At 40.5% G+C, this 24,109-nt stretch overlaps 1 protein-coding gene across 7 annotated transcripts in view; it reads left to right on the top strand.

The window, feature by feature from the left end:
- The window catches only part of PRIMPOL (primase and DNA directed polymerase), a 58,880-nt gene that overhangs the window by 11,173 nt on the left and 23,598 nt on the right, over positions 1-24,109 (top strand). For 6 of the 7 annotated variants that reach the window (XM_047091298.1, XM_047091295.1, XM_047091296.1 and 3 more), the window contains exons 5-8: positions 1,308-1,405; positions 2,332-2,461; positions 11,130-11,277; positions 16,717-17,001. In XM_047091298.1, coding sequence (XP_046947254.1) covers positions 1,308-1,405; positions 2,332-2,461; positions 11,130-11,277; positions 16,717-17,001 — 661 coding nt within the window. The remainder of the gene's footprint in view (positions 1-1,307; positions 1,406-2,331; positions 2,462-11,129; positions 11,278-16,716; positions 17,002-24,109) is intronic. The other variant, XM_047091297.1, reaches the window with a different exon arrangement.

The raw sequence follows: 24,109 nt of genomic DNA, 5'->3' as shown, positions 1-24,109 counted from the left end.
CGCTTAACTGACTGAGCCACCCAGGCGCCCCTCTTTTATTTCTGATTTTATTTTTGAGTTGTCTTTCTTATTCTTGATGAGTCTGGTTATATCAATTTTGTTTATCTTTTCAAAGAACCAGTTCTTAATTCCATTGATATTTTCTATTGTCTTTTAGTCTTTGTTTCCACTCTGATTTTTATTATTTTCTTCCTTCTAATTTTGGGCTTTTTTTTATTCTTGTTTTGTTCCTTTAGGTGTAAGTTTAGATTGCTTCTTTGAGATTTTTCTTGTTTCTTGAAGTAGGCCTGTATTGCTATAAACTTGCCTCTAATAGAACTTTTCCTGTGTCTCCTGTAAATTTGGAGCCATTGTCTTTCCATTTTCTCGTGTGTCCAGGTATTTTTGGATTTCCCTTTGATTTCTCCATTGGCCCATTGGTTTTTTTACTAGCACATTTATTTCCAGTTTTTTTCTCATATTGATTTCTGGTTTCATATTGTTATTGTTGGAAAAGATGCTTGATATGATTTCAGTCCTTTTAAATTTATTGAGACTTGTTTGGTGGCCTGACATATCCTGGAATGTTCCATGTGCACTTGGAAAGAATGTGTTTTCTGCCGTTTGGGGATGAAATGTTCTGTATATATTTATTAAATCCATATGGTTTAGTGTGTCATTCAAAGCCAAAGTTACTTTATTGATTTTTTTTGTCTGGATGATCTATCCATTGATGTAAATGGGGTGTTAAAGTGTGCTACTATTATTGTATTACTGTCATTTTCTCCCTCTTTGTTAGTACTTAATATATTTAGGTACTCTTATGTTGGGTGCATAGACGTTTACAATTGCCGTATCCTCTTGTTAGACTGATCCCTTTATCATCATGTTATGACCTTCTTTGTTTCTTGTTGTAGTGTTTGTCTTAAATCTATTTTGTTTGTTAGAAGTATTGCCACTCCAGCTTTTTTTTTCCATTTCCATTTGTATGGAATATCTTTTTCTATCCCTTTTTCAGTTTATGTGTCTTTCAGTCTGAAGTGAGTCTCTGGTAGGCAGCATATAGATGGGTCTTGTGTTTTTTATCCATTCAGTCAGTTACCCTTTGTCGTTTGACTGGAGGATTTGGTCCATTTACATTTAAAGCAAAGATTTTGATCGGTGTAGATGTACTGACTATTTTTCTTATTTTTAGTAATAGAGAATGATGTTCAAATTCCAGTTTTTCAAAATTTGACAAAATTCTTCATAAGCATTGAGTAGCTACAGTGGGTTTTTGGATTTGTACTCTATTAATTTTTTGAATATTATTTTTGATTTCTATGAAGGATGTTCATGTATTTGCTTTGGAATACAAAGTGGGTGATGGACAACGTATTTACCTGGTAACAACCTACACTCAACTTTGGTTTTACTATAAATCCCGGTAAGTCTGTAAAGCACAGCATGTTAAAGTTACATTTCCTTCATCTAGTTATGTTTGTGAAATTGATTCTGGCTGAATTAACTGTTACAGTTCTCAATCACACAATAGTCCTTTACTGGTAGAATTGAATTCTGGAGCCTTCCTTGTCATGGCAACACTGAATGATCTCACCAGGTGTTGGGAGAAGAGTACTGTGTAACCAACCGTGTGTGTGTGTGTGTGTGTGTGTGTGTGTGTGTGTGTGTGTGTGTGTGTTTTGAATTCCTAAATAATCTGTGTCACATGATGACCCAATCCCCCCATCACTTTTCTGTGTTGAAATTACAAACCTCTTACTTACATAGGATGCCATCTGAACTTCACTTAGCACAAGTAATCATTTATTTATCAAGTCAGTATCTGTTCTTACTAACCCGTGTTAAAGTCCTATCTCCTGATCCACGTGGGAGCATTGAAAGCTCGTTGAAGTCAGGTGATTTAGAATATGTTTTTAGCCAATTTTGAAAAGACTGTTTTCCTAATGAAAATACAAATCTTAAAAATTCTCAAAAAATTTATCGAACCCCAAGAATATATGTGATCTTGGGATTCCAGTTTGAGAAAGTCCTTTTCTTAGACAGGATTTGCTTTATCATGTCACCAAAAAGCAAAGAATTGTCATACAATGTGAAAATTATCAGCACTTGAAAATATTTTCAAGTTAAATAATGTTACGAATACAATTATTACATGTTGTGTGATGGGAGCTCTTAATAATATGATCCATAAACCTACCGTGAGCAGTTGTTTACTTTGTCGTGCCTTCACTGTGCCATAGTTATATGTCATTAAATCACAGTTAATACAGTATCTTGAAATATAAAAGCAGGTATTATGATTTAAAAGGTATAAGATGTAAACCTAATAATCTCGCATTATTCAATTAGAAAAAATCTCTTACACTGCTATGAAGTCATTCCTGAAAACGCTGTGTGCAAGCTTTATTTTGATTTGGAATTTAACAAACATGCGAATCCTGAAGCTGATGGGAAAAAGATGGTTGCGTTACTCATCGAGGTACATTAAAAACTTGGGTTTTTCTTCTTATATCTGTATATCTCTTCATTCATTTATTCATTCATTAAGTGCATCCAACCTATGTAATATTTGGCTTCTGTGTTTCAGCTCCTTTTTTTTTTTCCTCTTCCTTTTGACCTTCATTTCTTAATGTGACTTTTCTGAGTAAAGTTCCAAAGAGACCAAAGGTTCAGTTCTAGTCTATATGTTTTGTGATATTAGCACATCTATAAAAAATAGCCTTGAGAAAGATGGCAGTTTGGACACTTTTTAAATTATATGTTAATTCTCTTTATATTATAAATAGCTGACTCTGGTAAAAAGGCAAAGTCATTTTTACTATAAAAATCAGGTAGTAAGATGAATTTCAAGAAAACTTTGATTAAAAATTGTGTCATAGGGGCACCTGGGTGACTCAGCCAGTTAAGCATATGACTTTGATCTTGGCTAAGGTCATGATCTTATGGTTCGTCAGATTGAGCCTCAAGTCAGGCTCTGTGCTGACAGCCTGGAGCCTGCTTGGGATAGTCTCTTTCTCTCTCTGTCTCTCTGTTTCTCTGTGTCTCTCTTTCTTTCTCTGCCCCTCCCCTGCTGGTTCTCTCTCTCTCTCTCTCAAAATAAATATAACTTAAAAAATAAAAAATAAAAAAATTTGTATCACAGGGGTACCTGGGCGGCTCAGTTGGTTGAGTGTCCATCTTGATTTTGGCTCAGGTCATGATCCCAGGGTCATGGGATCGAGCCCCACATCTGGCTCCATGCTGGGCTGCTTGAGATTCTCTCTCTCTCCCTTTGCCCCTCTCCTCTGCTTGCTTCTCTCTCTCTCTCTCTCTCAAATTAAAAAAATAAGGGGCACTTGGGTGGCTCAGTCGGTTAAGCGTCTGACTTTGGCTCAGGTCGTGATCTCACGGTTCATGGGTTTGAGCCCCGCATCAGGCTTTATGCTGACAGCTCGAAGCCTGGAGCCTTTTTCAGATTCTGTCTCGCTCTCTCTCTCTGCTTCTCCCCCCACTAGCACTCTGTCTCCCTCTGTCTCAAAAATAAATAAGCATTAAAAAAAAATTAAAAAAGGTATCATAATTTTTTTGCTCACAAGGATTTTGGAAATTATTGTGCCATCATAAATTTGAAAACTAAGGTCTAGAAAGACTTAATTCTTATTCTAGGTCTTATAGTATTGGAAAAACATGGTCTAGTAATTCAGTTAACATTGTTTTTAAAGGAGAAAAGACTAATTCTAGTATGTTTTTGATTTAGCAGTGTCAACCAGGAAGTTACTAACAAAAGGGATAATATGGGCTTGTTCAACTGAATACTATTATGTATGTTTATAAAAACTTTTAATATTTTATTACATTAAGTTATATTAAACTTATATTGGTTTTTATTTGGGCCCAAAGTAGGCATTAACATTTGTTGATTAATTTTTTTCTTTTAGATGTTAATTGTAGATGACACCTTTTATAACTTTAAATATATCTCAAGGGTGCCCAGGTGGCTTAGTCAGGTAAGTATCCAACTTGGGCTCAGGTCATGATCTCACATTTCATAGGTTCGAGCTCCATTTTGGGCTCTGTGCTGACAGTGCAGAGTCTGCTTGGGATTCTCTCTCTCTTCCTCTCTCTGCCCCTCCCCCACTTGTATTTTTTCTCTCTCTCTCCCCAAATAAATAGATAAAACTTAAAATTAGAAAAAATATATCTCAAAATGTTTTTGGTAGAGAATATCTGCCCAATTATGTTGAATCACTATATGTTTTTAAAATTTTTTGTGAAAAATGTATGCAAATACTTTTTTTTAAAAGTGTGTATTTATTTTGAGAGAGGAAAAAAAACATGAGCAGGGGAGGGGCAGAGAGAGAGGGGAGAGCAAGAATCCCAAACATGCTCTGTACTATTAGTGCAGAGCCCAATGGAGCCTCACGGAGCCCCATGCGAGAGGCTCAAACTCATGAACTGTGAGATCATGACCTGAGCCAAAGTTGGATGCTTAACCGACTGAACCCCCCAGGTGCCCCACCCCACAAATATTTTTTAAAAAAAATCATATGTTAGCTTTCTTTTGGCTTTGCCTCCCCCCCCCCCAACCTTACTTAGGTTTGTTTGTTTATTTATTATGAAGTATAGTTGACATCTAATATTGGTTTCAGGGGTATAACACAGTGACTTGACATCTATATACATTATATAGGATCCATCAGGATGAGTCTAGTCACCATATAAAGTTATTATAATATTAATGACTATTCCTATGAGTCTATTTTGGTTAGTTTTGTTTGTCTTGGTTTTTAGATTCCACAGGTAAGCGAAACCACGTGGAATTTGACTTTCCCTGTCTGACCTATTTCACTTAGCATAACACATGTGCTGGCAAATGGCAAAATTTTATTGTTTTTCATGGCTGAGTAATCATATTCTTTATGATTACATCTTCTTTATTCATTCATCTATCAGCGGACACTTAAATGTCTTCCATATCTTGGCTATTGTAAATAATGGTGCAGTAAATATAGGAGTGTGTACATCTTTTTAAATCAGTGTTTTTGTTTTCTTTGGGTAAATCCCCAGGAATGGAATTGGTGGATCGTACGGTAGTTCTATTTTTTACTTTTTGGAAAATCTCATACTGTTTTCCAGAGAGGCTGCACCAGTTTACGTTACCATCAACAGTGCAAAAGAGTTCCCTTTTCTCTACATCCTTGCCAATGCTTTTTATTTCTTGTCTTTTTGATACTAGCCATTCTGACTTGTGTGAGGTAATATCTTACTGTGGTTTTGATTTGCATTTCCCTGATGAGTGATGTTGAGCATTTTTTAATGTGTCTGTTGGCCATCTGGACATCTCCTTTGGAAAAATGTCACTCAAGTCCTCTGCACGTTTTTAAAATCAGAGTTTTGTTTTTTGGTGTTGAGTTGTTAGGGGTTCTTTAGACATTTTGGCTATTAATTTCTTATTCGATACATCATTTATAAATATCTTCTCCCATTCAGGAGATTGTCTTTTTGTTTTGTTGATTGTTTCCTTCTCTGTGCAAAAACTTTTTGGTTTGATGTAGTCCTTGTTGTTTAATTTTGCTTTTGTTACCCTTAACCTGAGGAAACAGATCCAAAAACTAATGCTCAAATATCCTAGAGTTTACTGCCTATAGTTTCTTTAAGGAGTTTTTTGGTTTCAGGCATTACATTTAGTTCTTTAATCCATTTTGAGTTTATTTTTGTATACGATGAAAGAAAGTGAATTCTTTTGTGTTTAGCTAGCTCTTCAGTTTTCCCAGCACTATTTATTGAACATAGTGTCTTTTATCCATTGTATATTCTTTCCTTCTTTGTTGTAGAATGATCATTTAATTGTGGGTTTATTTCTGTGCTCTGTGTTCTGTTTCATTGATTTATGTGTGTACTTTTGTGCCAGTATCATACTACTTTGATTACTGTAGCTTTTTTTTTAAAAATTTTTTTTTTTTCAACGTTTATTTATTTTTGGGACAGAGAGAGACAGAGCATGAACGGGCGAGGGGCAGAGAGAGAGGGAGACACAGAATCGGAAACAGGCTCCAGGCTCTGAGCCGTCAGCCCAGAGCCCGACGCGGGGCTCGAACTCACGGACCGCGAGATCGTGACCTGGCTGAAGTCGGACGCTTAACCGACTGCGCCACCCAGGCGCCCCGATTACTGTAGCTTTGTAGTATAGTATGAAATCTGGCAGTGTGATACCTCCAGCTTTGTTCTTTTTTCTTAAGATCGATTTATTTATATGTGGTCTTTTGGTTCTATAAGTCCTTATGACCATCACTTGGAAGTCTTTATCAGGTAGATTGTTTATCTTTCTTTTGTTTGATGCTTTCTTTGAGGTTGTTTTTTTTTTTTCCCCCTATTTGGAACATGTTCTTTCTCATTTTTTCTGTGTTTATTTCTATGTATTTGGTAGTCTGCTCTGTTTCCTGGTCTTGAAGGTAGTATCCTTATGTAGAAGGCATCCTACTGGCCCCAGAAGCGAAATCTCTCCTGCTCACTAGAACCGGGTGCTCCAGGGGTGTCCCGTGTGTGGGTTGTATGTGCCCTTCTGTCGTGACAGGGCCCTGACTCCTGTCAGGGGCACTGGTGGGCAGGGCGGGTGGGAGGATCAACGGACCCAGTGGTGTGGCTACAGCTGCTGGGGACGTGCTTGTGGGTGGAGTTAGCCTCTGTTGTAGCTGGCTCTAGGGCTTGGCTGTGACTGCTGTGCATGTGCTGGTAGGTGGGGTTGACCCTTCCCCCTTCTCCTTGGGTAGGAGTTGCTTTACAGGGTTTTCAGTCCCGGCCTGGGCTTACCTGCTGGGTATAGCATGTGGGAAGCCACTTTGGAGGAGCACCTGATGGGGTGGGCAGGTTGGACGGGCTGAGTCCACAGGGTGATGCTGGGGCTCAATGAGTGGTACTAGCAAGGTGGAGAGAGAGTGTTTGGAAATTGTATCTGCCAGGGAACAAGAAAAATGATGCTTACTAGTGCTTCCATTCCCAGAGAAAGTTCCTCTTCTCCTCTGATACACACACTAAGATTAATACATCTCCTCCTGTGTGGACCAAGTGCTTTTTTTTTTTTTTAGTGTTTGTTTTTGAGAGAGAGAGAGAGAGAGAGAGCGAGCATGCACACAAGTCGGGAGGGGTAGAGAGAGAGAGGGGGAGACACAGAATCCAAAGCAGGCTCCAGGCTCTAGGCTGTGAGCTGTCAGAGCCCTAGGTGGGGCTAGAACTCACAGACCACGAGGTCATGACCTGACCTGAAGTCAGAGGCTTAACCAACGAGCCACCCAGGTGCCCCTGGACCAAGTGCTTTTTAAATCTGTTATCTTTGTGCTGTGTCTTGGAGTAAGATTGCTCACAAGCCCTTTAAGAGTAGAGTCTTGGGGCACCTGGTGGCTCAGTTGGTTAAGTGACCGGCTCTTGATTTCAGCTCAGGTCTCGAGCTCATGGTTGGTGAGTTTGAGCCCCACCTTGAGCTCTGTGCTGATGGTTTGGAGCCTGCTTGGGATTCTCTCTCTCCCTCTCTCATTGCCCCTCCCTGCTCGCGTGAGCACTATCTTTCTCTCTGTAAATAAACATTAAAAAAACCAAAACAGTCGAGTCTTGGTTTCCTAACCCTCCAGCTCTCCAGCTCTCCAGCTCTCCTGGAGTTCTGCTCCTTTTCGAAGTCCTTTTCTGGTGGCTGGTCTTCCTGGTGCACATCTCCAGGGCAGGCAGGGCTGCTCGGTGTGGGCCTTGAACCCATGGCTACTCAGGGAAGACCTGTGCCTCGTGATGTCTCTTCCTCCTGTTGGTCACCGTGTTTAGGGCTTGGTTCCTGAGCCAACCTGGTCTTTGCCCCTCCTACCCTTATTTATGTGGCTTTTCCTTTATATCTTTAGCTCTGTTCTTCTAGGTCATCAGGCTGCTCTCAGAGGACCTGTTCTGTATTTAATTGCAGCCTTGGTGTGTCTGTGGAAGGAGTGAACTCAGGATCCTCCTACTCCATCATCCTTCTCTCCTAGCTTTGATGCAGAAGAAATGTACATTAGTCCCCCTTCCCCCAAAGAAACCAAACAAGAAGGATACTTTTCTTAAAATAACCATTAGACCCTTAAAAACAGATTCCAAAGTTTTATTTCATTGTATTTGGTAAATTATAACATGCATAAGTATTTTGAATTTAATTTTATTTTAAAATAACTCATAGATACTGATTTCTCCCTGATGTATGATACACTTTTAAATTCTCAGGTAAGATTTATTACACAGCTATTGTATAGCTAAGAAGGAATTAAGATTCAGAGATTTTTACTGGCACTTTAATACGGCATACCATTAAGAAGTAGCACATTGTATTATAAACCAGAAATACCCCGAATTGAACCAACACTAGTGCAAATCCTGTTTGTAACATAGATTAATAAACACTGGTGTGGCAGAAATGGTGTAGGTATTTAAAATTTTTTCCTCCTAATTTTTTAAAATATTTATTTACATATTATTTTTTAATGTTTATGCTTGAGAGAGAGAGAAACAGAGTGTGAGTGGGGGAGGGGCTGAGAGAGAGGGAGACACAGAGTCTAAAGCAGGCCCCAGGCTCTGAGCTGTCAGCACTGAGCTGATGTGGACCTTGAACTCACAGACCGCGAGATCATGACCTGAGCCGAAGTTGAACTCCCAACCAACTGAGCCACCCAGGCGTCCCTCCTCCTAATTCTTTATATAATTTTATCCAACTTAGTCTTAAATAACTAATCTTCTACATCAGCAAAAGTTGGAAAAATTTGTAGAAATGTGAGCTTAGAATTATATAGCCTTTTTATTTAACACGTTTACTGTTTGGTAGAAAAGTTAGTAGGATTATTTTAGATAATATGACCTTCATTCATATTTACACTGAGATTAATTTCATTTATTGGTTACTTTGTATAATAACTGTGTATTCCAGTAAGTACTTTTCCTCTTGAATCTCCGTGTGAAGAGGCATAAATTAGATTAGATCCTGTCTTAACAGGTGGTTAAGAAATAACTGGCTAATGATAATTAGTGATAACCTACCACCCTTTGAGTCCATGACTTAACTGAAAAATTTTAGTAAGCCCCTTTTGCCAAATGGTATGAGCCCTGGTGCTAATGCATTTTATAAAACTATGCTGACAGGTAACATTGTTCAAATAGTCATATATTTTTAATTTGTGGATTTTGTAATTTTAATATTTAAATAAATATTTATTTAAAGTTTAACTTAGGAAAGTTAACTTTGATGATTAGGACTACTCTATTGTTGTTTGACCCATGGAGTCATTCCATTTATTCTGTACAGCTCCAAGGTACGTAACTAGATTTTATTCACTTATCAAAATCTTTTCAGCCTCTGCTGAGAGTCAGTGTGTCCAGGCACTAGGAATACAGTGGTTTAGCCCATAGGACATGGTTTCTGCCTTCTTAGAATTTATAGTCTAATGGAGGATAGCAAATTAGGATAGGTTTAGTTGCCATAATACAAAACTTAATGTGGCTTAGACAAGATAGAAATCTATTTCTCTCATGGAGTATCTGGATATGGCTCCATTGTTAAAGACTAGGCTTACTGCTTTTGCTGTTTCCTGAGATGTTGCCTATTTTACCTTGTCCAGATGGCTTACTACCACTGTCTGCTTTCTAACCAGTAGAAAAGGGTGAAGGGATGGGCATGCCCCTTGCCTGCAAGAGTATAACTTAGAAGTCAGGTACCTTCCCGCTGTTCACATCCCATTGGCCTGAACTGAGTCATGTGGCCACACACCTTACTGCAAGGGAGTCTGGGAAATGTAGTCTTTATTCTGATGGCCTTGTATCTAGGTAATGAGCGTTCTATTTCTACAGAAGGAGGAGAGAACAGATAGTGAGGGATAGCCTCTGTAACAGAGGAAACTGAAGTCAAAGTAATCACACAAGTTAAAATTGTAGCTGTGTAAGTACTACAAATGGAGACAGAATATGAAGGGGGAATTGATGTAAATAGGAAACTGAGGAAGTCTCTAAGAAAGTGAGAATATTGAAGAATACTATCAAAGAGGGTGGGAGGGGGGTAGCTGTAATAATGCTCAAATAATATTAATAAATAAAACTTATTGTATAACTATTAGGTGTCTAAGTGCTTGCCAGTTTACAAGCATTTTGCTAATGTCAGGATAACCATGCATGGTAGTTCTTAGTAACTTCATTTTGCAAATGAGGAGGCTGAGGTTTCAGGAGAAGTGACTCATTTTGTAGCTGCTTTTAAGCAGGTATATATGCCAGGCACTGTGCTAATTCTTTACTTTCATTTTGTCATTTACTCCTTACAACAATCCCCAAAGTTAGGTCTGATTATTATCCTATTTTGCACTAGGAATGTAAGGTTTGGGTTTGACCAAAGTCACAGAGCTGGTAAGTGGCAAAGCCAGTACTCAAACCTAGATCTTTCCGATTCCAAATCTTGTGCGCCTATCCTGCTTGCTGCCTTCTTATAATGCTTAACTGCCTTCAATATGAGCAGCATCTGGGGGCATCTGGGTGGCTCAGTCGGTGAAGCATCCAACTTTGGCTCAGGTCATGATCTCATGGTTTGTAGGTTTGAGCCCCGCATTGGGACATGTGCTGACAGCTCAGAGCCTGCAGCCTGCTTGGAATTTTTGTCTCCCTTTCTCTCTGCCCCTCCCCTGTGTGTGCGCGCTCTTTCTCTCTCTCTCTCACAAATAAAAATTTAAAAAAAAATTTTTTTTAAATATCAGCATCTAGCCCCAGAGGGCTATGTCCGTGGATGTAGATTTGGGCTCAATATGTGTGAGGAACTTCCTGAAAACTAAAACTATAAAAAAATAGAATTAGTGACTTTAAACTCATAGATGATATTTAAAGAGATGCTTAAAAAGAAATATTTTTACTGTGATTTTAGAGGATATTAATATATAAGGTAAATTGTTCGAGTTTTATGAGGTCTTTACTCCTGAGAGCCTATGATTCTTTGAACATAAGTGTGTCATAATTTAAATACTATGTATATTTCTATACATCAGTAATTTGATGAAATTATTACACAGTAAGTATACAGATAATAAAATAAAAAAGATGAGTTTGAGTTGTACCACGGTATTTGAACTTTGCTCATGGAAAAATTTTAAAACAATTTGAAATATGAATTATTTTACTTGTATTTTTAGCATGTTTGTAAGGCACTTCAAGAACTATATAGGGTTAACTGTTCAGCCGAAGATGTTTTCAACTTGGATTCTAGCACCGAGGAAAAATTTAGCCGCCATCTAATATTTCAGCTCCATGATGTGGCATTTAAAGATAACATTCATGTTGGTAAGTATACCATTTTTTAAAAAGTCAAGGAATTCTATTAAAATTTCATATTTTCCTTTACCTCTTAAAGTTTTGTAAATACTTGCCAGGTTTTAGGGTTCTTAACCTATCCTGAATAACGAAATGTGGCTTTTCACATCTTCAGGATCTCCTTTAGTTCTAGACCTACCTTCCTGTTCTAGACACATTTTAGACACATTAACCTCCTCAGGATATCCTTGGCATTAGTGCCTCTTGCTAGACATTTTGGGATGGCCGTCCGTTGCCTGGGACTGGTTTCTGCTACAACAGGAGTCCTTTCAGAACTTTTCTGGGTAATGCATTGGAGGCCTAATTCAGGTCTTATCCGTGATGCTTCAGATCTGTATCTGTCCTTCACTTCAGCCTTGCCTTAGTCTTCGTTTTCGGTACACGAGGACGAGGCTGGGGCTCCAGGCCACGTCCGAAGAGGCTTTTTTATTGGTTGCTCCTCCAGGCGGACCCTCAAGATTGGGAAGGTGTCTACGTATGGAAGCCTGAGAGTGCAAGGGGGGTGTGTGTCTGGGACTGGATGTTTAGAGACACAGGCCCAGGTATAAAATGAAGTCAGTCTGTAGAGGAACAAATTAGGCAGGGGGAAACACTGAAAACCAAGGTCTGAATAGAAGCCCCAGTCCTGAGTGTTTATCAAAGCAGCAATAGAGCTAGTATTTCGAGGTCTAAATGGCAGATGATTAACTGAAGTTCAGGTAATAGGTAATCTGTTTCAGAACTACAGGTGTCTGATAGTTTAGGGGCACCTAGAATAAAAGGCATGAACATAGTCACTCGAGGACTGGCGTAGAAGTCAGGAACCTAACTCAGATTAGATCAAAGCTAGGTCATGGTGACCTTGTTTGCTATGTATGAGGGGCTCCTATTATCTCCCCGTTTTCCGTTGCATAGTTGGACATTCCATCTCTTTCAGCCCTCAGGTATTAATAATTGTAGAATCTCTCCTTGTCCCTCTGTTCACTCTGTCCGTAACCTTGGCGATCATCTACTGTCATGGCTTTGATGACCATCTATATGTTGATGACTCTTAAGTCTTCATCTTCGGCCAAGATTGTCCTCTTTGATGCCAGACCCTATAAAGCCAGCTGCCTATTAAACATTCCCTTGTAGATATGTCACACCCATCATCCCTAAACCGGACTCCTCATTTTTCTCCTAAATTTGCCCTTTCTCCTGTGATACATGTACCAGTGAGTAGTATCTACCATCTACCCAACTACCTGAGTGAAAATGTTGGCGTCATCTTTGAGCTCGTTTTCTCTCAGCATACTTACTTAGCGAGCTGGAGTGAGCTGATTCTACCACTTGGATGCTTCAGACCCTTCAAGGATTGCTCGATGCCATCAGGATGACTTCTAGATGTCTTCCTTTACACAGAGCCCCACTGTGCTCTAGCCTCCTCTCATACCACGTGACCCTTGTAGCGTAAACCCTGACAGTGTTTGGTTTTGTTGTAATGCAACTGCCTGACTTAAGCTTTGATTCCTGAGGCTCCCATTTCAAAGAGGCATCCATTTCAAAGACCGCTATCTCAATAGCACTCCCCAGACTGAGACGCTTTTGATTCAGAAATCTTGGTTGATTTCATTAACTGACATTTTGGGCCACTAGTTTTCTCTTCCTTGCTTTAAATTTCTGCTTTTATTTTTTACATTAAAAAAAATGTTTATTGGGGCGCCTGGGTGGCGCAGTCGGTTAAGCGTCCGACTTCAGCCAGGTCACGATCTCGCGGTCCGTGAGTTCGAGCCCCGCGTCGGGCTCTGGGCTGATGGCTCAGAGCCTGGAGCCTGGTTTCTGATGCTGTGTCTCCCTCTCTCTCTGCCCCTCCCCCGTTCATGCTCTGTCTCTCTGTGTCCCAAAAATAAATAAACGTTGAAAAAAAAATGTTTATTTATTTGAGAGAGAGCATGTGTGAGCAGGGGAGGTGCAGAGAGAGAAGGAGAGAGAGAATTCTTAAGCAGGCTCCGCGCTGTCAGTATGGAGCCTGACATGGGGCTTGATCCCACAAACCCTGAGATCAAGAACTGAGCCGAAATCGAAGGTTGGACATTTAACTGATTGAGCCACCCAGGTGCCCCTGCTCTTATACTTTATATTCACTAACAAGGTGTGAGCCTGGGAAACCCTAGGCCTCTGCCCCCAAGCCCAGTAAAAGCAGAAACCCCTTGCCTGTGCATACTTTCTCCACCTTGCCGTGTGGCCCCAGGTGTCGTGGGCAATTTTCAGATCTTGAAAGTAATAGACCTTTATTTTTTTTCAAAGTTTCTTGAGAGTTGTTACCGAAAGGCGTCTTGCAGTCGTAACAAGAACCCCAAGCCCTGTCCAAGCACAACATTTGTTGTTGATGAAGTGCTGAGACCGGCACAGAACAGCCCTTCTCACTCTGACCTTTACTTAGCTCCTGCGGGGGCCACGTTTTCTCAAGTCCCTGTGCCTTTGCACATTTTGATGCTGCTGTCTGGAATGACATACTCCAATTATGTGGTCTCTTAAGACCCAGTGTTGATATCATCAGATGAGAAGCCATGCCTGTCACATCTCAAACGCTGAGACTCTGGGTTGTAGAGAGCCCAGTGCTTATCACATTTCACCACTTCCTCATGTAATTTTCTGTCGTCTTTATGTTTCACTGAATGTTTCCTTAGGGCAGGGACTGCTTGTTTTTTCTTTTTCTTTTTCTTTTTTTAAATTTATTTTGAGAGAGAGAGACACAGCGTACACGCATGCACACAAGTGGGGGAGGGGCAGAGGGAGAGAGAATCCCAAGCAGGCTCCAGCTGTCAGCTTGGGGTCCGATGTGGGGCTTGAACTCACGAACTGTGAGGTCATGACCTGAGCAGAAACCAAGAGTTGGACATTTAACCTACTGAACCACCTGGCGCCCCAAGGACTGTTTCTTATTCGCTGTTTATTTCCAGAGCTCGTACATAATCATATCTTTATCAATATTTGTAATCTAGTAGTAGCAGCCGCAGCAATAAAACAGAAGTAGGCATTTGATAAGTATTTGCCGAATGAAAAACTATTCAGTGGGCTCTACGGTCAGGGTGTGGGGGCAGAGCCTTCAGCAAGATATTTCCTTGATTCTATGGACTCCTCATAGTCTGCTCCATGGCTCCCAGCCACAAGGCTCAAAGTGGAGATTGGTTGCTAGGGAAGAAGGGAGAGTAGAAATTTGTCAGGTAATTAGCAGTCGCTGCTACAGATGTCTTCTGAAAGCAGATTGCCTTCAAGCTGGCTTTAAACCTGATTCTGTGGCGTAAACTAAGTAAAAAGTGCTTTACTGTCAGAACAGCATACACAAAAGTGTGGAGGTACCTTGGGGGGCAGAGGGGGTCTGAAGATCCTTTTCTCTAAAATTATGAACTGCCAGAACCAGAGATGCAAGGATGAAGAAATTAGTCCAAAATTTGCCCTTCATTTCCCATCCCTCCATGGATGTTTTGGTGACATTTCTAGTTCCTATCGTTAGCCTTTCGTAAAGTGGAATTAGAGTGAGTGTAAAAGAGCACAGAATGTTTGCAAAATGTGTAAATTTGATCTGCCTAAACTACACCTCTGCCAGCTTGCCATAGGACCCGAAATTCCTATGATCGACACATTCTTTTGAGTTATTCCCAGCCAGTAAAATTCCTGTCCCCATAGTAATGATGAGGGCGAGGGTGATAAGATTGGGGAAGGGAAGTAGAAAGCAGAGTAGTTGCTGGAAGCCTGTGTTGGAATTCATGCTGGTGATACTGTCCTTGTATCCTGGCCACGTTAGCTCCCTGCCAAAGGTTTTTAAAGGCCTACCTGGCCTGCTTAGCGCTCCCTTTGCAAGTCGTTCTAGAACCATGCCTTGCGTCAAGTAGATGTTATCTCACATTTCCAGGAACATTAACTTTATGTTTGTACTGCATTGTTGTTTTTTGATACATCGTGATTTCTTTTTACTCGGTGTTTACCCTTATTTGCCTCATTCCAGAGATAATCACATCAGTATATCATTGCAAGGATCAGATGCTTTTGCTTTCATTTTGATGTATAGCGTTTTATGAGATACTGGATTTGTTTCATTGAGTAGAGAGTAAATCATTAATTTGGAGAAAGAGAATTTTGAAGTCAGAGCATGTGTGTTACATGATTTCAGGGTAAATAAAGTGACAGACCCAGACAATACCAATATTAGAAATTATTTTTCTTAAAACACTGCCTTTCTCCAGTATTCATATACATGAAACACCTTAACCAAGTTATTTGCTTGATTTTTATGGTATAAATAACATACAAGAGTTAAAGAAGTTCTAGATTTGCCATATCATCTTTTCTAGGTAGAGATAGGACCGCAAATGGTTAGAGCTCTTTGTGGCACCTGGGTGGCTCAGTCGGTTAAGCATCCGACTGTTGATTTCCGCTCAGGTCATGCTCTCCTGGTTTGTTGGATCAAGCCCCACGTTGGGCTCTGCACTGATAGCACAGAGCCTTCTTGGGATATTCTTTCTCTCCCTCCTTCCTTCTCTCTCTCTCTCTCAAAAAAAAAAAAAAAAAAAAAAAAAAAAAAACTTAAAAAAATAGAGCCCTTAGAGTAAGTATTGAAATATATGTATTTAATTGCTTTCGATCTGGACTTTACTTATGATGCCACAGCCCGTCCAGTGACCAGTTATAGGGAGAAGCCGGAGGAGCAACGACTTTGGAACCGATGGCTGCAAATGTCACGATTCTTAGGGCATATCATGACAGGTAAAGGAGAGAGCGTGAGCTCCAGAGAAGTTTGCTGACATCCTGACTCAAGGAGAGTGCGGCAGAGGTTCTTGTGGTATTTCTGGGCATTATCTTGGCAGCATCGTTTATGCATAAAAACCTTCCTTCCATTCTTTAATCCGTCGACGGTCAAGATAAGTTCTTCTCAATTTGTATTAGTAAAAGTGATGCTGGGACACCTGGGTGGCTCAGTCAGTTAAGCGTCCGACTTTGGCTCAGATCAGGATCTCATGGTTGGTGGGTTTGAGTGGGGGTTGGTGGGGTTGGGCTCTGCGCTGACAGCTCAGAGACTGAATAAACATTAAAAAAAAGTTTTTAAAAAAAGTGGTGCTTTCTCGGTGACAGTACGTTAAGCTCAGGCTCATGCTAGCAACGTCAACACATCTTCTCAAACTGACCTTCCCTCCTAAGATGATCTGTTTATTGTAAGTGACCCCACGCTACCCTGTCGGTGGGAATCGAAAAAGTATAAAGATTGCATAAAGAGGAAGGAAGTAACAAGAGAAGCACGTTACAGTTGGTAATAACAACTCAGTTTTAAAACCAGAAGTAAAAAAAAAGCCTTACTGTATAAAAGTGTCATGTGGAGATTTGTGCCTAGATCTTATACTTTGTGGAAAAGCAGAATTAGATTAATCATAATACTTTTTTTTTTTTTTTTAGGTAATTTTGTGAGAAAAATATTGCAGCCTGCTTTTCACTTAATTGCCAGTGAAGACGATAGTATTTCAGAGAAAACGGGCCATGGGTTTTCCCATTTTTCTGAAACCCCAATTAAACAAGGAATTTCCTTTGGCAAAATGTCCCCAGATCAGGATGGAGGAGAGAGCTGGACGTTGAATTCAGAGGAACTGGAGAGGCTGGGGTCAGCTAAGCAAAGCAGTCCTGATCTTTCATTTTTAGTTGTGAGGAATAACACAGGAGAAAAGCAACTTTTTGTAGACCTGGGTAAGTAAAGCTGGCAGCTGTCCGTTGGACTGTCCCTTTGTACTCCTCTGAGAGACCAGTCGGTGCCCACGTGTCACTCTGCTTGGGATTCTTGCTACTGCCACTGCTCCATGGTGACCGTAGAATCACCAGCAGACTGTGATCAGCGAGCTAAGGTGCTGGAACTCTGCCTGGCTTCCATTCAGAGATCGTAGAGAGGCCCCGTGGGACAAAAGCCCCGGACCGGCCTGAGTTCCAAAAAGAAAATGGTTGTGGCTGCCGCTACTTCTAAAATGTCTAGAGACTTGTGTCAGGAGAGTCTTAATAGGGGACAGTTGCCCCAGCACTCTCCAGCACCGGTGAGAAGTTTCGTAAGATGAGATAAACGTTAGAGCGCCTGGGTGGCTCAGTCAGTTAAGCGTCTGACTGTTGGTTTTGACTCTGGTCATGATCTCGCAGTTTCGCGGGTTCGAGCCCTGCATCGGGCTCCACGCTGCCAGTGGGGAATCTGCTTGGGATTCTGTGTCTCCCTCTCTCTCTCTCTGTCCCTCCCCTACTTGCGCTGCCGTCTCGGTCTCTCTCAAAATAAGCAAATAGGGGCGCCTGGGTGGCGCAGTCGGTTGAGCGTCCGACTTCAGCCAGGTCACGATCTCGCGGTCCGTGAGTTCGAGCCCCGCGTTGGGCTCTGGGCTGATGGCTCAGAGCCTGGAGCCTGTTTCCGATTCTGTGTCTCCCTCTCTCTCTGCCCCTCCCCCGTTCATGCTCTGTCTCTCTCTGTCCCAAAAATAAATAAACGTTGAAAAAAAAAATAAGCAAATAAACTTAAAAAAAAAAGAAAAGTTAAACACAGACATAATATAAAAATGGTACTTTTATGTGGCAAAACAAGGCGGTTGTTTTCTCCACTGAAGAGCTTTGCCGTTCATGGCAGCGGCCATTTCTTCAGCCGCCTCACTGTGGTCCAACTAGCAGCTGCTTTAACTGTGCTCTCTCCTACCCTACTTGCTTCGGGTCGGTGAACCTGAAGGTGTATGAAGCCCGGGGCGAGACTGCAGTCTGTTTAGGTAACACGTAGGCCAATCGGGACCCATTCAGCCAGCTCCAGTCTGGTGAAAGCCTCATTTGAAAAAAAAAAAAAAAATTTAATGTTGATATATTTTTGAGAGACAGAGACGGAGTGCAAGCAGGGGAGGGGCCAAGAGAAAGGGAGACACAGAATCCGAAGCAGGCTCCAGGCTCTGAGCTGTCAGCACGGAGCCCGACGGGGGGCCCAAACCCACCAGCTGGGAGATCATGACCTGAGCCCAAGTCGGACACTTCCGTGACTGAGCCACCCAAGCCTCATTTTTCTATTGTGGCCTCCGCTTGCGATTTGAAAGCCGTGAAGAGCACATTTATGCGTTGCGTGTCAGAGCAACCGAGAGAGCTGCGGTGTCCACGGGCTGAGGGAAGTTAGGTTTAACTTGTAGGCAGGATTATCAAGGCAGCCAGGCCAAGAGGGGGGGCAGTGTCTTGATGCCTTCCATATCTCTCTGGCTACCCTGACAGCCGAGCGCCCAGATTTGGAAACACAGTCAGATAAGGGCAATGCCCTGGTTCGGGTGTGAACAAGCATGAGTTAGGAGTAGAGGGGCATTCTTCCAAATGACAAGTTTTGTCTCGTTAGCAGACTGTTCTCTCCAGGTCATGCTAGCATGCAGTAAAATAGGGAGACTGCCGACAGGAAGTGACTCGGGGCGGGGGTGGGGGTGCGGCATAGCTGATCTCTGTGCTCCACCTCTACCCCAGTAAAAGACACAAACAGAATACCCCAGTTTGTGACAGCCTTAAAAGTTAGTTTCCTGAACTAGCAAGGAAATTTCTGTGATCTGCTTGAAAGAAATATTTCAGGCCTCTGCCTAGAATTATTGATGCAGCAAAGAGGACATTCCTTAAGGCATCTTTTGAAAGGTCAGAGATTTAATAGTAAGTTTTTGAGGAAACTTTTTTATTGAAGTGTAACATTCAGAGCCACGAGTGATTGGTGAGTGCCCAGGTCAATGGATTATCACAAAATGAACATACCCTTGTCACCACACCACCCTAGGCAAGAAATAGAAGGTTACTGGGATTCCAGAACCTCCTCTAGGTTTCTTCTAGGAAGTACCCTTCCTCCTCCCCACAGGTAACCAGTAATCCATCCTCTAACACTGTAGATTAGTTTTGCCTATTTCCGAACTTTTTAAAAAGTGCTTATTTATTTTGAGGGCGAGAACACGCTCGATAGGGGAGGGGCAGAGAGAGAGGGGCAGGGAAAGAATCCTGTGAGTGGGGGCTCGAACTCACGAACGGTGAGATCATGACCTGAGCCAAAATCAAGAGTCGGATGCCTAACTGACTGAGCCGCCCAGGCACCCCTGAAATTTTTATTATTGGAATCCTAGTACTTATGGCTTGCCTTTTCACTCTCTTATTGGTGTCTTTGATGAACAAAAGTACCTCTAAATAGTGGTAGTCTGATTTATCAAATGTTTTCCTCTTAATGCTTCTTGTATCTTGTTAAATCTTTTGCTATCTCCACTTATGAAGATATGCTCCTAGTTACCTTCTAGAAAACTTATATTTTTACCTTTTATACTTAGATCTACAATTCACTTGGAATGGATTTTTGCTTATCGTGTGAGGAGGAGTCAAGATTGTGTTTTTTCTTCCTGTATGAACATCTGTTTGTCTCAACACTATTTGTTGAAATAACTGTCCTTTACCTAAAAGGACATCTTTGTCATAAGTCAAGTGTCTATCTATGTCTGGTCTTTTTCTGGATTACGTTCTGCTCTATTGTTGTATTGATCTGTTTTTGTGCCAGTACCACTACTATCTTAATGTTGCTTTTTTATTTATTTTTTTAATTAAAAAAATTTTTTTTATTAGAGAGCGTATGCTAGTGGAGGAGAGGAGGAGAGAATCTTAAGCAGGCTGCATGCTCAGCGCAGAGCCTGAGGTGGAGCTCGATCTCACAACCCTGGGATCATGACGTGAGCCAAAATCAAAAGTCAGATGGATGCTCAACTGACTGAACCACCCAGGTGCCCCTTAATGTGCCTTCTTAAAAAGTCTTGCTGTCCAGTAGAGTAAGTCCACCATCTTTGTTCTTTGAAATTTCTTGGCTGTTCTTGACTGTTTACACTTCCATTTAAATTTTAAAATCACTCTATCAGGTTACGCGCGTGCGCGCGCGCGCTCTCTCTCTCTCTCTCTCTCTCTCACACACACACACACACACACACACACACACAGCTAGAATTTTGATTTAGTTTGCATTGAGTCTATTGATCAACATTGACATTTTTACAATATTTAGTGTTCCGATTCATGAGTGTGGTTTGTCATTCCACTAACATCGACGTTCTCTAATTTCTCTCCGTGTTTTATAATTTTCTGAATAGAGAACTTGTACATCTTGGATTTATTCTAGATATTTGATTTTTTTTTTTTTTTTTTTTGCTTAAACAACAAACATTTATTTCTCACAGTAGCAAGATTGGGGTACCAGTGTGGGTGGCTTCTGGTGAAGGTCCTGTTCCTGGTGTACAGATCCCTGTCTTCTCATTGTAGCCTTCCATAGCGGAGAGAGAGCACTGCTTGATTTTTGGATGTCTCCCTTCTTTGAGATTTTGGCACTAGAAAACCTCACTGCCTTAGCAGGTCTTCAGTAGTCTCAAACTTTTTTTCCTAATGGATTTCCCCAGGTTTTCTATCTATTTACAATAGGAGGGTTACCCACAAATTGAACAGAATTCGATTTCTGTTTCTGGATGTGGCATTCTTCCAGGCCAACTCTACTCTATTTTAATTTATACATTGATTTTATTTTGTTGACAGCTGGTAGAAAATAATTCTTATTCTCATTTTTATTTTTGTTTACATGAAGGTGATTTTTTTTTCACCCTCATTTTTTAAATTGAGGTGTAACTGACATACCACATTTAATTAGTTTCAGGTGTATAACATAATCTGATATTTGCACATATTGCAAATTGATTACCACAATAACTCTCATTAACCTCCATCACCATACATACAATAGAGTTGTTTTTCATATGATGGGAATTTCTAAGATGTACTCTCTTAGCAACTTTCAAATATGCAATATAGTGTTACTCACTATATTTGCCCTGCTGTACATTACATCCCCATGACTTATTTATAACTGAAGTTTGTGTCTTTAGACTCCCTTTATCCATTGGCCCACCCCTACCCCCCCACTTCAAGCAACCATCAGTCTGTTCTCTGTATTTATTAGCTTTTTTTTTTCTAACTTTTTAGATTCTGTATATAAGCAATATGGTATTTGTCCTTCCCTGTCTGACTTATTTCACTTAGCATAATGCCTTTAAGGTCCATCTATGTTGTTGCAAATGGCAGGATTTTTATTATTTTTTTAATGGTTAAATAATATTCCGTTTCATAGACATGCAGATTGTTTCCATATCTTGGCTATTGTAGATAATGCTGCAGTGAACATGGTGACCACATATCTTTTTGAATTAGTTTTGATTTTCTTCAGATAAATACCCAGAAGTGGAATTACTGGATCATACGGCAGTTCTATTTTTAATGTTTTGAGGAACTTCCATACTGTTTCCCACAGTGGCTGCACCAATTTACATTCCCACCAACAGTGCATGAAGGTTCCCTTTTCTCCACAGCCTCACCAACACTTGTTATTTCTTGTCTTTTTGAGACTAGCCATTTTGACAGGTGTGAGGCGATATCTCATTGTGGTTTTGATTTGCATTTCCCTGATATTAGTGATGTTGCACATCTGTTTATGTGGCCATCTGTGTGTCTTTTTATGGAGAAACGTGGATTCAAATTCTGCCCACTTTATTTTATTATTTATTTAATTTTTTAATTATTTAAAATATAATTTATTGTCAAATTGGCTTCCATACAACACCCAGTGCTCATCCCAATGGGTGCCCTCCTCAATGCCCATCACCCACTTTCCCTCTCCCCCATCCCCCATCAACCCCCAGTTTATTCTCAGTTTTTAAGAGTCTCTTATGGTTTGCCTCCCTCCCTCTCTGTAACTTTTTTTTTCCCCTTCCCTTCCCCCATGGTCTTCTGTTAAATTTCTCAAGATCCACATATGAGTAAAAACATGAATCTGTCCTTCTCTGACTGACTTATTTCACTTAGCATAATACCCTCCAGTTCCATCCACGTTGCTGCACGTGGCCAGATTTCATTTTTTCCATTGCCAAGTAGTATTCCATTGTATATATAAGTCACATCTTTATCCAGTTGTCAGTTGATGGACATTTAGGCCCTTTCCATAATTTGGCTATTGTTGAAAGTGCTGCTGTAAACATTGGAGTACATGTGCCCCTATGCATCAGCACTCCTGTATCCCTTGGGTAAATTCCTAGCAGTGCTATTGCTGGGTCATAGGGTAGTTTTTTTGAGGAACCTCCACACTATTTTCCAGAGTGGCTGCACCAGTTTGCATTCCCACGAGCAGTGCAAGAGGGTTCCCGTTTCTCCACATCCTCGCCAGCATCTATAGTCTCCTGATTTGTTCATTTTAGCCACTCTGAAGGGCATGAGGTGGTATCTCAGTGTGGTTTTGATTTGTATTTCCCTGATGAGGAGTGACGTTGAGCATCTTTTCATGTGTCTGTTGGCCATCTGGATGTCTTCTTTGGAAAAGTGTCTATTCATGTCTTCTTCCCATTTCTTCACAGGATTATTTATTTTTCAGGTGTAGAGTTTGGTGAGTTCCTTATAGATTTTGGATACTAGCCCTTTATCTGATATGTCATTTGCAAATATCTTCATTTTTGCTTTTAATTCCCTTGCATTTGATTGTGATCGCATTGAATGTGTAGATTGCTTTGGGTAGTATTGACATCCTAACAATATTTATTCTTCCAATCCACGAGCATGGAATGTTTTTCCATTTCTTTGTGTCTTCTTCAGTTTCCTTCATAAGCTTTCTATAGTTTTCAGCATACAGATCTTTTACATCTTTGGTTAGGTTTATTCCTGGGTATTTTATGGTTCTTTGTGCAGTTGCGAATGGGATCAGTTTCTTTATTTCTCTTTCTGTTGCTTCATTATTGGCGTATAAAAATGCAACCGATTTCTGTACATTGATTTTGTGCCCTGTACCTGTACATTGATTTTGACTTTGCTGAATTCATGTATCAGTTTTAGCCGACCTTTTGTGGTCTGTCGGGTTTTCCATGTAGCATATCATGTTGTCTGCAAAAAGTGAAAGTTTAACTTCATCTTTGCCAATTTTGATGTCTTTTATTTCATTTTGTTGTCTGATTGCTGATTCTAGGACTTCCAACACTATCTTAAACAACAGTGGTGACAGGACATCCCTGTCATGTTCCTGATCTCAGGAAGAAAGCCCTCTGTTTTTCCCCATTGAGGATGATATTAGCTGTGGGCTTTTCATAAATTGCTTTTATGGTGTTTAAGTATGTTCCTTCTATCCTGACTTTCTTGAGGGTTTTTATTAAGAAAGGATGCTGTATTTTGTCAAATGCTTTTTCTGCATCTATTGACAGGATCATATGGTTCTTTTCTTTTGTTAATGTGATGTATTACATTGATTTGTGAATACTGAACCAGCCTTGCAGCCTGGGAATGAATCCCACTTGATCATGGTGAATAATTCTTTTTATATGCTGTTGAATTAGATTTGCTAGTATCCTGTTGAGAATTTTTGCATTCATATTCATCAGGGATATTGGCCTGTAGTTCTCTCTTTTTGCTGGGTCTCTGGTTTGGGAATCAAAGTAATGCTGGCTTTATAGAATGAGTCCGGAAGTTTTCCTTCCATTTCTACTTTTTGGAACAGCTTGAGAAGGATAGGTATTAACTCTGCTTTAAATGTCTGGTAGAATTCCTCAGGGAAGCCATCTGGTCCAGGACTCTTACTTGTTGGGAGATTCTTGATAACTGTTTCAATTTCTTCACTAGTTATGGGTCTGTTCAAATTTTCTGTTTCTTCTCATTTGAGTTTTGGTAGTGTGTGGGTGTTTAGGAATTTATCCATTTCTTCCAGGTTGTCCAGTTTGTTGGCATATAATTTTTCATAGTATTCCCTGATAATTGCTTGTATTTCTGAGGGACT

The sequence above is a fragment of the Lynx rufus genome, unplaced genomic scaffold (assembly GCF_022079265.1).
Source record: "Lynx rufus isolate CCGP_SWC_20201006 ecotype Redwood Valley unplaced genomic scaffold, mLynRuf1.p SCAF_3, whole genome shotgun sequence".
Taxonomy (NCBI): domain Eukaryota; kingdom Metazoa; phylum Chordata; class Mammalia; order Carnivora; family Felidae; genus Lynx; species Lynx rufus.
This window is presented reverse-complemented; position numbering and strand designations above follow the sequence as displayed.